This window comes from Mchenga conophoros, linkage group LG19 (genome assembly GCF_057382185.1).
Source record: "Mchenga conophoros isolate Kocher_MC1m ecotype Shallow Benthic linkage group LG19, M_conophoros_male_GT1.1, whole genome shotgun sequence".
NCBI lineage: Eukaryota > Metazoa > Chordata > Actinopteri > Cichliformes > Cichlidae > Mchenga > Mchenga conophoros.
Window position 1 is genome coordinate 19,417,059 of NC_140544.1, and position 15,464 is coordinate 19,432,522.

The 15,464-nt window shown below is 40.4% G+C and overlaps 1 protein-coding gene across 1 annotated transcript in view; it reads right to left on the bottom strand.

Moving 5' to 3' along the window:
- The window catches only part of sos2 (son of sevenless homolog 2 (Drosophila)), a 42,931-nt gene extending 28,389 nt beyond the window's left edge, over positions 1 to 14,542 (bottom strand). Inside the window, exon 1 of the mRNA XM_085256761.1 lies at positions 13,637 to 14,542. Coding sequence (XP_085112887.1) covers positions 13,637 to 13,720 — 84 coding nt within the window. The 5' untranslated portion in view covers positions 13,721 to 14,542. The remainder of the gene's footprint in view (positions 1 to 13,636) is intronic.
- Positions 14,543 to 15,464: the final 922 nt, after the last annotated feature.

Here is a 15,464-nt window from a genome sequence, read left to right on the forward strand (position 1 = left end):
AAAGACAATGCACAGAACTGGAACAGAGCTTAAGACGTAATCAAATAAACTGCTGCATACACCCGCAGTACAATACAAAAAGGAGTTCAGTGTAAAATTCAGTAGGGTTACTAACTAATTTCAATTAACGGTCAATTTTCTACAAAACATAAGAAATAAAAATACATAAAAGTTCAGTGTGTTTGCGTTTCCTCTTTCACAACACAATAAATTTATTTTTCAATAGCTGCAGGTATGTCAGTTATTTTCTTACAATGTTGCTATATGCTAAATCTACACTGAAATGACACCAAGTGAATCTGTTTTCAACAAGGACATCTGACGAGAGGACTGACAGAGCGGTGGCATGTGCAGGTATGACTGTGGCTCAGTGTATTATTCACAGTACTGTTGCAACTTGATCCTAATGGGTAGTGGATGTAACAAGGTCTAATATAGTTGGCGGCGTACATCGAAGTAAACGCAAGCAAAGTGAAAGTAATCGAGTGGAAAAATGGCTGGGGAACTCCTGAATTTGAAATGCATTCAGCTCAACTCAGAGAATCTGCGACGCAGAGAAATTCTCAGGGTAGGAAAATCAACTGTTTAATCTGAGAAGCACCACAAAAGGTGTACACAAAACATGCTTCAGACTAGGGCTGTGCAATTATTCTAATTTTAATTTCAATGTCAGATTTGGCTTCCAGCAAATATTAAAGCAAGACGCTCGACATAAAGAGATTATTGTGGCGCATTCTGTTTTGCCTTTCAGCACATCTTTTTCCCCTTCTTCTGTCTTGGCCTATCCATAATAACCCTCTATAATTAAAGCTCAAGGAGCTATACCAAATAAAAATATGGCTTAAATCCTCTACAGTATTGGGGTAATTGTGTTAAAGTACTGCAGCTGTAATAATCTAGCAACCCTACTTTAGATGCAAAACTAAAAGATTAGTCAACATTATGAATTTTTATATATATACTCAATATTTCAAAGGCTGAAAAGCTAGTGCAAGCAATGCATTATCTTTTTAATAATACCTGTCATAATTTTTGTGCCATTTATCAAGCAAAAAATACCAAATATTCACCCTCACAGTATGAGTTGGGTGGTGGTGATGTTGCAGCTCATGGCCAACAAAGAAAAAGTTATCAACAATGTTTAGGTGGGTGGCAAATCACCCACATAAATGCCAGGAGTTCTTAGAAGAACATCATATTGCAAGGAAATCAACAGTTGCTCCCTTAAGGGGTCTGCCTCCATCTCAACCTATCCGTAGCCTCCTCGTCTGTCACACCAACCCCCAGCATGTCTTCCTTCACCACATCCATGAATCTTCTCTGTGGTCTTCCTCTCTTCTGCCTGTCAATGAGCTTCATCTTTTACATCCTTTGTCTTTCAATATTCTTCCTTTGGACACTACCAAGCTCCTTTGTCTCCAAAACACTCACCCTGAGCTATCTCTCTGATCAACTCATTTCTAATCTTGACCCTCCTGGTCACTCACAATAAAAAGCTTAACATCTTGAGCTCTGTCACTTTCAGCTCTGCCTCCTGTCTTTTTGTCAATTCCACCATCTGTAAGCCATCATAGGAAGTCTCAGTACCATCCTTTTCCCTCTTGATGCTAAAGTGCTACCAACTTTCAGTGGTCTTAATGTTTCTTTAAAATTTAAAGTAGGGTACAAGCTTACTAGATAGTTTCCAAATTAAAAATGATTTAATTGAGACCCAAAGGTGAGCCATGCTGTAGAAAAACATTCTTGGCCTTTCTGAGAGGAGTCTGGTTCATCATTAATAAAAATCAGTCAATAGAAACAGTTAATTAGATTGGTAGTTTACACCCAACTGCTACATGTAGGCAAAGACAATGAAATTAAAAGCACCTCGACCATATGTAAAGCTTCATGCACACACTCCTATGCCATGTTAAGGTGTTCAGTTTCATGGGTCAGCTCCATTAGGAGGGGAAAAGCTAGAGTACAGGAAGTCCCAGTGCTCACTCACTCTCACTTTCTCTCTTCCAACCCCCCCTTCTGCTCGCTCTCCACCCGCACAGAACAAAGCCTCCAGGGAGAGCAGCTCATAGCAGTAGGCTGAGAGATATTAATGTGCATGTACAAGGAGGCAGCAGCAGCAGCAGCAGGTTCATGCTACACACAGACTGGACAGGCTGGTCCAAAAGGAGAGGGATTCAGAGGCACACAAAACCCACTCAGTGTCTACATGCCTGCCAGGAATTTTAAACACAGACTGACTGGTTTGATGAGGAGAACTAGCACATAAGTTAGCGAAAATGTTGTCCAACAATCATTTGACAGGGTTTCCACCAGAAAAGTATTCAAACCTGGAGGCTGCAGTTGGGTGGGGTTGGTTCAATTTAATGTTACATAGGATTAATGCAAAGCTACTTTAACAGTAATCATTAATTGTGTGGCGACACAGAGAAACAAGAAAGCTGTGTATGTGAAGTTCTACCGAGGAGGGAGGAGCGATTATTGCCAGTATGTGCGTGAAATTATATTTAACTGTGTTTATATGCAGGAATAAATGATTTAGACTATTGGTGTCAAACATAAAGGACCAGGGGCCAAAATCTGCCCACGAAAGACTTTATTTCAGCCGACTGGACAGCTTTGGAAATGTGAAAGAGGGCATAAATTTTGGACTTAAGTGTATTTTTACGAGTTTAACTGCTTTTCCTACTGATTAACACCTCCAACATTCCCATTCATATTACCCCATAGTAATAGATAAACAATTAAATTACAGAAACCTTCCTGTTTTTTTCACGCCATTTACTATAGGAATGTTTCAAAATTGTTCTGCAATCATTAAAAAAAAAGAAAAAGACATTTTATGTGTATTAACAAAAACTTTGTTTTTTAATTAAGATGCTTAGAAACAGATTTCCTTTATTTACTCCCTGAGAAAACTATGTGGTCAGTAGCTGACGTAACTGACTAAACAAAATTAAATAATACAATATATTTCAAAACTTTATTTTCTCTGCACACAATAGGGCTGTGCGATATGAACAAAATTTCATATCCCGATATAAGAATTCTATCGTCCCAATAACGATATAAATCACAAAAATGTAACATTTTCTGTAAATTTTGTGAATCTCGGGCAGCTCGTCTTGCGTGAAGTGTTTCCAGCTGTGCGTAGTGTACCTGGAGTCGAGTGTTTTAACCGATGCATGAAACTATACATATTTAGACATAAGTTGTAAAGGCCGCCATTTTCTTTGTGAGTATTTATTACACGCGTGCTGCGGGGAAAAGCCTGTTCTAACGTTTGAATCTAAGGTTTATTTTTAAGCACCTGGCGGCTCTTTTTTAATTCTCATCCGTAAATAATCTGCTCTTTCACGTGATTCAGTTTATTTTGAAAAGTCTCAACAGGATCTTGAGCTTTATTGTGAAAGGTTTATGTGAAATAGGGCTGCCACAAACGATTATTTTGATAGTCGACTAGTCACCGATTATTTTTGCGATTAGTCGACTAATCAGATCATCATCCATTGGACGTAAAACTACAGCTTATTGCACCAGCAGCATCTGCTCTTATATAACTATCATTAGCTTACAGCTTTAAGTGTTTAAGGTCTGTGCTAACTAAAAATAAAGACAAGATGATAGTTTATTAAATTTTAATGAAATTTGCAGATTGTTTCGGTGAAGTTTAATAAACTCCTTGCTATCTAAAATATAACAGGACACTGGAGTATATTCTGGAGCATCTCACACTTCTGATAATCAGTTGTCTGCTTGACGTTTGTTCAGCTGTGTAAAAACTATAACTTTAATCTCAGACAAACTGATTTACTCAGGAACAAATAAAATACTAAAAAAAAAAGCCAAACAATAACATTTTAAGTTATCTAAGTGACTCATATATATTTAACCTGAGTCGCGAAAGACGGTGGTGGGTTTGAAAACGATTTGCGGGGAGTCCGGTGTTCTCACGGCGCTAGTGAGCCTAGCCCCCGGCTCGCTAACGAGCTAGTGGGTAACAGATGTCTCCGAAAACGTCGGAGCGCTTTTGAAAATATGTGGTGTCCTGATAAACTGAGCAGATATTTGAGGTTTACACAGCTACATTCTCGCCTGAAAATATGTTAAACGTTTATTTTGTGACCCAGAAAGAATAATAAGAGTAACATTAAAACTAACTAGCTGCCGCCATTGTTGGAAACTGCGCTGGGCCGCGCTATGAATTCTGGGACACAGCTGCTTCTTCTTCTTCTTCTTCGGGGTTTAACGGTAGCTGACATCCTTGTACATGCAATGCTGCCATCTTCTGTTTCAGTCCGTTATTACACTCTTAAATCCTGCCACTTATTCCTGCGTCTTTTGTGATCTTACAAAGCTTCAAACGACGCGTCGACTATTAAATCAGTCGTCGACGATTTTGATAGTCGACGTAATCGTGACTAGTCGACAAATCGTGGCAGCCCTAATGTGAAACATAAACAAGCGGACACGCGATGGTGTTACCGTCGTTGTTGCTAACCACAACGCATAAAAACAGGTGCTTGTCAGTCCATAGTGTGGTTATATTAAATATACCGGTAAGAGAAAGCGAGAAAGAAGAAATTAATATAGCCACTACAGTGACCATCAAAAGGATGAAAAAATATTGCTGTAAACAGTTTATTTTGCGACACCACAAAACAAACTATAGCATAAAATGAAACGATAGACGTTTTTATATCGTCATGCGATATATATATCGTTATATCGAACAGCCATAGCAGACGATGTCCAAACATTAAGAGTGTGACAAATATTAAGGGTTTAAAGACTGGGTTTGACACTCCTGATTGAGATGTAATCAAAGGAAAAAAAAAACTGGTTGGATATTATCCATCCATCCACTTCCGCTTATCCTTTTCAGGGTCGCAGGAGGTACTGGAGCCTATCTCAGCTTCATGGTTGGATATTAGCTATTAAAAATTGTAATTGTTTTTTTAAGCATTTTTATGCATTAAAACAGGAACAATATGCTAATGAGGTACATTATGCAATGGAATATTTGCAACGTTGGTCTCAAAAATAAATTTTTTGAAAAAAAATCCCCATTGCATGTCTACATGACTTGCAGTGTTCAGCCAGTCTTATAATAAACTCGGGAAAACCCTGTCTACAAAAAAACCTGGTAAAGCTTAAGTGAGGTCGACAAGGGCTTTGTTTAGTCCAAACCCAAGCCACTTATTTATTTTTGCATTACTAGATGCGATGATATGAGCAAGAAAAGATCTCTTCTTTTCTTTTAAATGTAAACTATTTCTTTTTATACAGGAATTATATTGTACCAATGAGCTAATAAGAAACTCTATTATTGTTTCTTTCATTTAATAGATGCAATGACAACTGAATAACTAAAAGCATCAAATCATCAGCTGAATAATCCTGTTTCTGTTTCATCCACTTGTCTCCAATAATAGAAAATCTGTTCTGCACATCAGAGTGCAGTGGATGCAAAAGGCAAAAACAGATGCAGGTCAGTGGTACACAAAATCTGCTTGCATCAAGTTTCATCATCTTGGTTACAACTCAGTTGTAGTGTGATCAGGTGCTGTGTGTCTTCACAATAGGAGAACAGAAAGGTTGGAGGTAATAATAGAGGCAGGAGGGTGTTGATATAGGGTTAACATTTCTAATTCAATTGATTATTCTCCTAGCTGTGTATATATGCCCTGCATCAGGCTCAGGTTGCAGGTAATATGTGTGTGTGTGTGTGTGTGTGTGTGTGTGTGTGTGTGTGTGTGTGTAGAAGAGGTGGGAGTGGGGCTTGTTATTATACCCGAGCATGTGTCACTGTTTGTGATTCATGCCATGACATCATCTGCATTACAACCAGACTGTCTGGGGAACCATGAGGCAGAGATCAACTCTGAGACAACAGGCACACGCAAACACATTAAAAATACACAGACACAAAAGACGCACAGATCTGAGACATAAACAGATACAACTTCCACTACGATGCTAAAAAGCAAGCACATATATACACACACGTCCCCTATCCCTGCTCACATTCAGATAATAAAAGACAATAGGTGGTGGACATGAGGCGAACTGCACGTGGCCATGACTTGACGCCAGGCTTGTGTGACCCAGTGACCCTGGCCGCCTGCCTGCATCCACCCATCCTGACTGAACCCTGTGTGAGGACAAGCTGATGTTCAAAGCCCTGATTTAATATTGTGGGAAGGGCGGGGAACCTCTGTTTTAACCAGCAACATCTTTTTCTGTGGTAGGCCTGAGCCTGGTGTACAGGAAACGCAACCTGTTACCAGAAACATCCTGCTGTCATCACATAGGCTCATCCTGGAGGTGCAGCAACTCACTCCTGCACATTGTGTCCTCCTCACATATGTTTACCATTTGCACTTTGACAGGATTACTGCAATCAACAGAAACAGCCAAGTTCACACAGACAGACATTCATATCCTGTCCAGTAACCACGACGACTACTAATCATTACTAAGTACTAGTGCTGTAACTAATCATGTGACCAAATGTTTTGGAGGTTTTTTAGAATTACCTGGAAATGCCTTTTAAAAACTTCTTAAAGTAACGCTGCCACAAAAATATTCAACTCAAGACAAAAAAAGACCACCAATTATTATAATTTCTAGCAAATAATAATAAGTAATATATGCAAATACAAATTTTGATAATCATGACCTTTTGCTGTTTAACTGCTGGGAGGTGAAAATTTCATCGAGACTGGCCCGCCAATTAAGGAGATGGGGTACATACAGACATACATTCACTACAGTGATTATAGTAAGATTATTATATGAATACTGCAGCTATTCTTTGGGCCTGGTTTATTTTCAACCTTTGTCCTTGCACATGACCAAGTATACATAGTTTCAAGTCCAGCCCAGGAACTTTGCGCAATTATATCACCCTCTTCTCTTTTCTCATCATTTTCTCTCCCTGTCTAGATTCAACCTGGTAATAAAGGCATGAAATATTTAATTGGCCAATCCCACGGCAGCAACTCGGGGCATTTAGGCATGTAGATTTGGACACAGCGACTCACTGAAGTTCAAACAGAGTGGTGAAGAAGGGTGACTGTAAGTGGCTCTCAATGTTGGTGCCAGACTGGCTGGTCTGACTATTTCACATACTTCTGCTCTGCCAGGATTTTCCCACACAACTATACTTCGGATTAAAAAAAATAAATACATAAATATCGAGTGAGCTGCAGTAACCACACTGCTTTAAGCTGATAAGAACAAAACAGTAAAAGTACAAATGCAGAAGAACATCTCTGAATGCACAACCTTGCAGTAAATGCACTGTAGATGACAACCAATATTGGATAACAAAAGATTAGAAAAAGATTGCCTGGTCTGATGAGGTAGGGTTACAATTTGGAGTGAACAACATAAAAATCATAGATCAACCTGAGCTCTTTGTTACTGCCTTGTATCAAAGAGCTCAGGTGGGAGGTGTAATGATGTGGGGGATTTCCTTTGCATATTTCGGGCCAAAAGTCATCAACAAAACACAGCCCATCTGAGTATTGTTGCTGATCATGTCCATCCTTTTATGACTACAGTGCACCCAACTTCTACAGGCTGCTTCCAGCACAAAGCTCAAATCATCTCAATCTGTCTTCTGAACATGACAATGAGTTCACTGTACTCAAATGTCCTCAACACTCACCAGATCTCGATCCAATCCTTTGGGATGTAGTGAAACAGGAGATTCACATCATGGATGTGCAGCTGATGAATCTGCAGCAACTGTGTGATCCCATCACGTCAACATCGACAAAAAATCTCTTTGTACTTAGTTTTCATGGCATAGATTAAGCAAAGACTTCTCTAAAGAGCAAAAAGGGGGTCCAATCCAGAAATAGCAAGGTGTAACTAATAAAGTGGCTGTTAGGCATAGCATTTAGCAGTCATTTAAGGTCGCAGAGTCGGTTCTTTATGCAGCGTGGCACAGAGAAGCTGGAGTTGAGCTTTTATTATTTGGTATAAATGTTTATCCATTTTTTTTCCTGATAAGCACTTTTTACTTCAAGACAATAAATTATATGTTAACACGGACATTATTATTTACACGCTACTAAAATGTATATTTTTTCTGTAAATCTTTCTTTTTTCAACAGCGGGTTACTTTAATCTACATTTACAGAAATTTATCTCACCATATAAACAAAAAAATAAATAAATAAATAAGATCTCATGTGATCGTGGGAAACACAGGAGGACTTTCTTTCAACCACCCGTTTACTGATTTCACAGAACCTGTGGTTACAGAAGATGAACACAAAAGTGTGGGGGTTTTGTACTACTTCCTGGCTCTTTATCACTTTCAATTAAAACCATTTGATTTGAGCTGTCAATGTATAAAATGCAGCACTTAAATGGAAGACGCAGTTTTGATGACTGGCTGGAATCGAGCGCTGCAGTAGAGTCTCGCAATAAATCTCTGATGGTGAAATGACAAGAGCTCTGTCTAGTCTGAGTAAAAAAGGCAACAAAACCATGTGACTAAAATAAAACAACTCTCTCAGCTTGGGCCCCAAGTGAAGTCACCCTTTCAGAATTTAACCGACTGCTCATGCTGAGACTATTAAAAAAGGCAACACACACAAACATAAAGCAGGCTTGTAACCTGACCAATCACGGTTTAAAATGCTGGCCTGTGAACTCAACTGCACCAGGCTGCTCTAACTCAACAAGGCAATGGAATGAAACTGTACCCAGCAAACCTCTGGCCCATTTCTCAATGCCAATGAAACAGCAGACCTGGGGAATGCACAGTTATTATTAACACCAGCATGTCAGGGTGAGATAGAGATCGTGCATTGCACCAAGCATGAGCCATATAATCGCCAGCCAGGATATGTAGATGCAGCAATATGAATCAACAGGTTTAGGGTTCATGGCAATACATGACTTAAGTCTCAGTAATATATGCAAAAGCAATGAGAGCGATCTCGTAAGGATTTTTAATAAAATAGAAAGATCAATGGAAAACGAAAGGTTATTGGGGAGCACAGTAACAAGAGAGCTGCAACCGCTGCAAGCACCGTTTTATGGAAGCAACCCAATGCAAAACGAAACTTAATTCTATTCTCTAATCCTGTTAATCTTTTGGAAATATACAGATAAGGTTTTTAAAACCAGTTATTGTCCAACCTTAACCTGGAGACAAACACTGCACTTGTGTCATGGTGAAATATTCATTTATAATATAAAATGAGCATAAATGACAGACGAAAGCAGGATTTGAACTGTTGCATTTTATATATGTGTATATACTTCAACTGCTTCACAGCAAAGCAACCAAGTACTTAATTCTTACAGACATGCAATTAAACTTACATCAAATTAAAGACTTCCTGAGAACTGTGCATTGCAACTAACAATTACTGTTTTTAGTTCATCATTTGATGCACAAATCTTCCAACATGATGTCTTCAAATCAGCTTTTCTACCCACCCTACAGCATAAAAACAACATTATATAAAAAATAAAGAGAAAAGACAAGAATAGCACATCTTCACATTTGACAGTATTTCTGCATTTATTCTTTGCAAGTGATTCATTTTTTGTCAGAAAACTAACAGATTACACCATGCAAAAATTTAGCTGCAAAATTAATAGATTTTTAATCTCGCTCAAGATTTTGGCTACCCACGATCAAATAAACACGTTCCACTGATTTTGAAAATGCAAGCTCCACCAAATCAAACGCTCCCTAAAGCACTGCCTGGCGCCAATCACAGCTGTGATAAGACTACATTAAAAGACAGATGTCTAGAAAATTTCTGGCACAACAGAAGGCGAAAGGCTAGTCTCTAGAAGCACAGCAGCATTTGTTGTTTGGAAATAGAATTTAGAAAAGAAGAAAGAAGAAGAAAGTGTACTTTATTGGTCCCCGTGGGGCAAATCCCTCTCTGCGTTTAACCCATTCACTCAGTGAAGCAGTGGGCAGCCACTGGGCGCCCGGGGAGCAGTGTGTAGGGACGGTACCTTGCTCAGGGGTACCTCAGGGTAGCTGTTCAGGGGAATCGAACCCCCGACCTTCCGATCATGGGGCCACCACTCTACCTACTGAGCTATCCCTGTCCATCACCCCCTAGGGCAAGTGATGTAAACAGAGAACAAATCACATGCAAAGAGTACTACAGAGATGTGTTCCCACCACAAAGAAACACAAATAATTTACTCAACCACCTGAAAAACACACCACAATCTGAAGTATAACGGCAACCAAGAAAAACAATGCAACGGTTGCTAACGTGCATCATCTATGAACTCACATATCCACAACGGTGAGTCTGTGCAGCGTGTCAGCATGTCCATCAAGATAAAAGTTGGACAAAAGATGCGTTATGACACACAGTTACTTTTCCAGAGTGCCAATACCAAAGAATTCAGGTAAATACGGAGGACTAGTTTTATGTTTAAAACTGGAAAAAGGGTTGTGTTAACAAAAACATTTTTGTCACTTAAATAATCGTGACAAATAACTCAATTCACCCATCAATTTTCTTCCACTTATCGAATGCAAGGTCGTGGGAGTGTTGGAGCCTATCGTAGGGCAAGAGGTGGGGTACACCTTGGGTAGGTCGCCAATGTGTGGCAGGTAGGGATGGGTATCGTTTAGGTTTTATCCGATACCGGTGCCAAATCGGTACTTTTGAAACGGTGCCGGTGCTTAAACAGTCCTCAAACCGGTGCTTAAAGACTGGAGAACACAAAATTGGTCCAAAAACCTCTCATGTTCAGCTGGTTTTTTGTAAAAAGATAACAATGTTAGCCTTTTCTGCAGCTATGGGGCATATATGGTATCACTCATGTGTAACTGTTTTCCACTTTTTCTTTGGTCATTTTAGCCATTTTGGCCAGGGTGAAGGGAGCATCTGCCATCAAACAAGAAGACAGCCGCATGTAGCTATGATGATGTTTGCTAGTTCACCTTACCTGCATTAATGTAATAACGTGGTTAGCCTACTAAACGTAAATTACACACGAACAACATGAAGCTACTCACGCAGAGAAGAACGGCTGCTGCCATCATCATCCGTCATCATTTCTGCTACACTGACAGGGCTAGGGGCCAGGACTCTCCTCTTCGTGTTTTTGGGGGATATTGCTAACTCCGGGTCCGATAACAGGCAACCCACGCACAGTAGATGTGCTCGGTGTGAGGTCTCGCAGCAAGCTATCATACGGCGCATTTCTGGGCTTTTAAAAAAAAAACGCTATGCGTCGCCAGGTGTTTCATCGGATTTGAGGTGTTACCTCCTTTGACAGTATCACAGTATCAGCTTAAAGCACTTGTTGCTGCTGAGTTTGCATATTTTGCTGTGAAGTACAGCCAGACTTTTGACCGCTTCGCCTTGGGCATATTTAATCTGTAGCTCTGCTCTAAAAGAACGCACGTACCTGGACCCGCCTACTATCCTCGGAAACGTAAAATTATTGGCTAGAAGTGTATCACAGCTCAGGAAAAAAAAGCACCGAAATAAAGCACCGAAATGTGCGCTGCTTTTCGGTCTGGTTACTACCGTTTATGTCAGAACCGGTGCCATCATGGCACCGGACACCGGTACCCATCCCTAGTGGCAGGGCACGACAAATAATCTTGACAATAATTTTGGCCAAAATCATGCAGCTCTAGCCTTAATTCCAATAATGTGATGTCATGGTTATTTGTTAAGCCTCAGTAAATCCATCCATCTCATTTATGATCTACATATATCCAAAACCAACCACCACCTGGTGACACATCTCAGAACTAGCTCCCTGCTTGATAACAAACTTACGTCCCTGATCTGGCCTTTACAAGTTTTCTTTATTTATTTCATTCTAGAGGATGGAGTCATCCACCACAGCTCCTGGACAGCTGTTTAAAAAAAAAAACAAAAAAAAAAAAAAACAGCGAGTCACAGTCAGTCAAAACCATAACAAACTTCTCTTGCGTCAATCTCTGACAGGCTCTCCCTCTGGCAGTTGTGCAGCAAGTTGAGACAATGACACTGTGGCATCGCGACAGACCACCTGCTTTCTCAGTTTCACCTGATTCATCACACCATTTCTGCAATACTGATCACTGACAAGAACAGGGCAGCGTTATTTATAAGCATGATGTTGCTACACAGCTAAATCCACAGACAGTAACCTCTATAGCCACAGTGCTGCTAAAACTAAAACATGTCCCAACAAAAAGCACATTAAATACAGGTTCAAGGCTTTTCTGTCAGATACTGAAAGCACGTAAAAAACAAAAAAAACAAAAAAAAAAAAACTTTATAACACGACCAGTGATAAAGTTAAGCACAAAACCATCTTTCAACCTTGACAAATGGCTTGTTGTTGATATTTATTTTAAGAAAGGAATTATTTCAGTATTTCTATCAATGTTAAATTTCATTTTTCAGTGCGTCTGTTTTGTGTAAGGGGCTTAGTTTTAACTTGGAACCAAAGCACTCAAACACCAATAATGAATAGCAGGTTAGGTGAACCACAAGTCTCTAAAGGTCACCTAAATAAGCAATGCCATTTTCCATTCTGATGCAGCACAGTTTGCCTGTTTGGCCAGTGTATTTCTTATAGTGGAAGAAGAAGAAGAAGAATCTAGTTTCTATTTTGAACTGTAACACAGGCTTTCTTGGGACTCTCCAGCCACATCAGAACACTAAAATTCATGAGTAGGTCTTGACGGGACGCTGTAAGTTTATACACACAGCCAGTTCAAAAGGAAACGCAGCATGCAGATCATTGTGCACCTTCCAGTTTCTAAACAGTTTGGCCTTGTGTGTAACCTTACAGAAAAGCAAGGCAAACAGTCCCCAGTGAAACAGAAAGAGCAGTGACAAATGCGTTTTTCTCCATTAGGAGTTGGTACCAGACTTTCATGACTCTGCAAGTCTGAGCAGAAGGGGTGAGGGGATGTGGAGGGGCCACAAAACAGAAAATAAACCTAGGAGAAGCCAAGATGATGCAAGAAAAAGGAAAGAACAGGGCAGTCAAAAAGGAACTGATACAGATGTGTCCTGCTGACCAAGGAAATTAAAATGCAAATGCTTCCTATTCCGAAGAATTCATTTTAAGTTTATAAGAGTCTAAGCTGCATTGCTTGGGAAAAAAAGGCAGATAAGTGTGACCAAAAGCACCCGAAAACAGCTACAGAAGCTCTTTGCTCAGCAATGATGATCTTTTGATGAAATGAGGAACAAATAAAGAAGGCAACACGACACTCAACTCAAGCTTCATTGGTATTCACCCTGGATCATGCAAGTCGTTAGCACACCCTCGAAACGACGAAAAACTCGTTACAAAGGAACAACTTCTTCAAAATCACTGTGGGAAGTCATTATGAGGAACTTGGGTGACGAGCATATTGAATAGGCACAGCAGAGACATGTCAACAGGCGCGGGATATCTCCAGAGGTCTGCAAAACACTAAATGCCTCACAAATAAGTATAGTGTTAATATAAACACTTTGAAGTTTTTGCTTCTGAGCCGACTCAAGTCAAGAAGTGTTACCAAAACTTTTGTTCTGGTAAAGATGCACAGATGAAACCAGTGTTCAAATCGGTCACCCCAATACGGGTGTTTTGATTTATAATAGTGCATAGAGAAAGCTGGTGGTCACAGTCGTACCTTTCGTAGAGCTTGCACGAAGAGGCCTCTCCATTTGTGACTATTCTCGTCACTTGAAAAGTCGTATATCTGCTGGGGCTGCATTGCTGAAGCGGCTCCTGGTGTTGCCGTGATCCGGGCTGAACCGTCAGCATCGGCCCCGGGTAAATTGTCCTTATGGGTGGGTCAGTCCCGGCTTTACAACGGTGAAACAACACAAACTGGCTCACTTAATAAAAAGCAGAGTAACTAAAGCAGAGTGTGAGTCCGAGGTCAAATCGTGCTAAACAGCGGAAAAAATATCTATTAAAAAAGATGGAAAAAAGCACATGTAGCAATAAAGTTAAGTCGCTAGCTTTGTGGCTATGTGGCCAGCCTGCTGCTCCTGTAAACACCCAGCAGCTGCTAACTGCTAATAAGAATGCTGCTAAGTGTAACACTTGCTGCTTGGCGTTTGCTTAAAAACTTTAAAGCAGGCACATTGAGCTCAATGTTGAGGCAAGACGTTGGAGCCGAGGTTGCTGCCAGCTAACTACAGCTACAAGTTATGTTACGTTGTTTACAGCCAAAACACCTGCACGCTAGCGTTAGCTGGCCGGCTAACGATTGCTACAGGCTGCTGGGGCTGGCCTCCGCTGCGAGTACTATGTTGTGGCACACGACCCGTTCAGCTCCAAACAAGGCACACTTTCTCCTGCGCTGCTTGCTCCGAATTCAGTCATCTTCCCCGCAGCAGATAAGGCGCTAAATCCCGCGTACACCTCCAAAGCAGCGGCCGGTCCGAGGCATATTTGCGAGCAGAGCCGCTGAAGAGCAGCCGAGGTGTTTTTGGTTCGTGAAGTCGAAGATGTTCGTACCAACTCCGCTGCCTGCCTACAGCTTCTGCTCGCTGCGCCGTGCGTCCCTGCGTAATTTCACATTTTATTGGACTGAAAAAAACAAGGCTGGACTTTTGTCTACACACAGAGTAGACTCTTAGCAGCGAAGAGTAGCGACACACAGGGATAGACAGCAGGAAATACAATAAAACTTATTGACTTTCCCTTTGAAGTGTCGGCCACACTAAACACATTTCTAATTACGTTTTATATGACAAGGAGGCTGGATTAATGGGAAAAATGCGCTTAAATAAATATTATGAGTGAAAATATTTTTTTGAAAACTTATGTGCCCCATACATTGTCTTTGTTGCTGTGATTCAGCACATGAAAAAAAATGATTGACTTCATTTTTAATAATTAAATATTTAATATGTATTTAATTTATTTTGGCTCTTCCAGTATGTTGCCTCCTTGTATCCAAACTTTATAATTCATTGACTTAGCCATGGCACAGAAGGGCTGTAGTCGCCACAGTGGACCATCTCCCTAGCATCCTCCCCCTCAAACCTCTCCATGTCCTCCTCCACTACATCCATGAACTTCTTCCTGCTAGCTCCATCTTCAACATAATTTATCCAGTATATCCACTATCCCTCTCTTGTACGTGTTGCATCTTTAGAGCTATTTCTTGACATGAAGCCATACTGCTGCTTGGTGATCATCATCTCTGTCCTGGTATGGCTCATCAACTTTAGTCCTCTGTAGTTACAACAGTTTTACATATCTTCCTTGTTCTTCAAACAGTACAAGTACACTTCTCCGTTGCTCAGCCATCCAATCAGTCTCCGGGACTGTGTTAAACAGTGTGCTCTGGTTAATTGTGGTTCCCTAGGGTAATTAAATGTAAAATGGCAGGTAGAAACTTTCACTTCAGGCCCCTCTTTTGTGAAACCAGCTCCCAATTTGGAATAGGGAAGCTACTTTTAAGATTAGGTTTAAAACATCTCAGTATGTAATCATTAGTTATT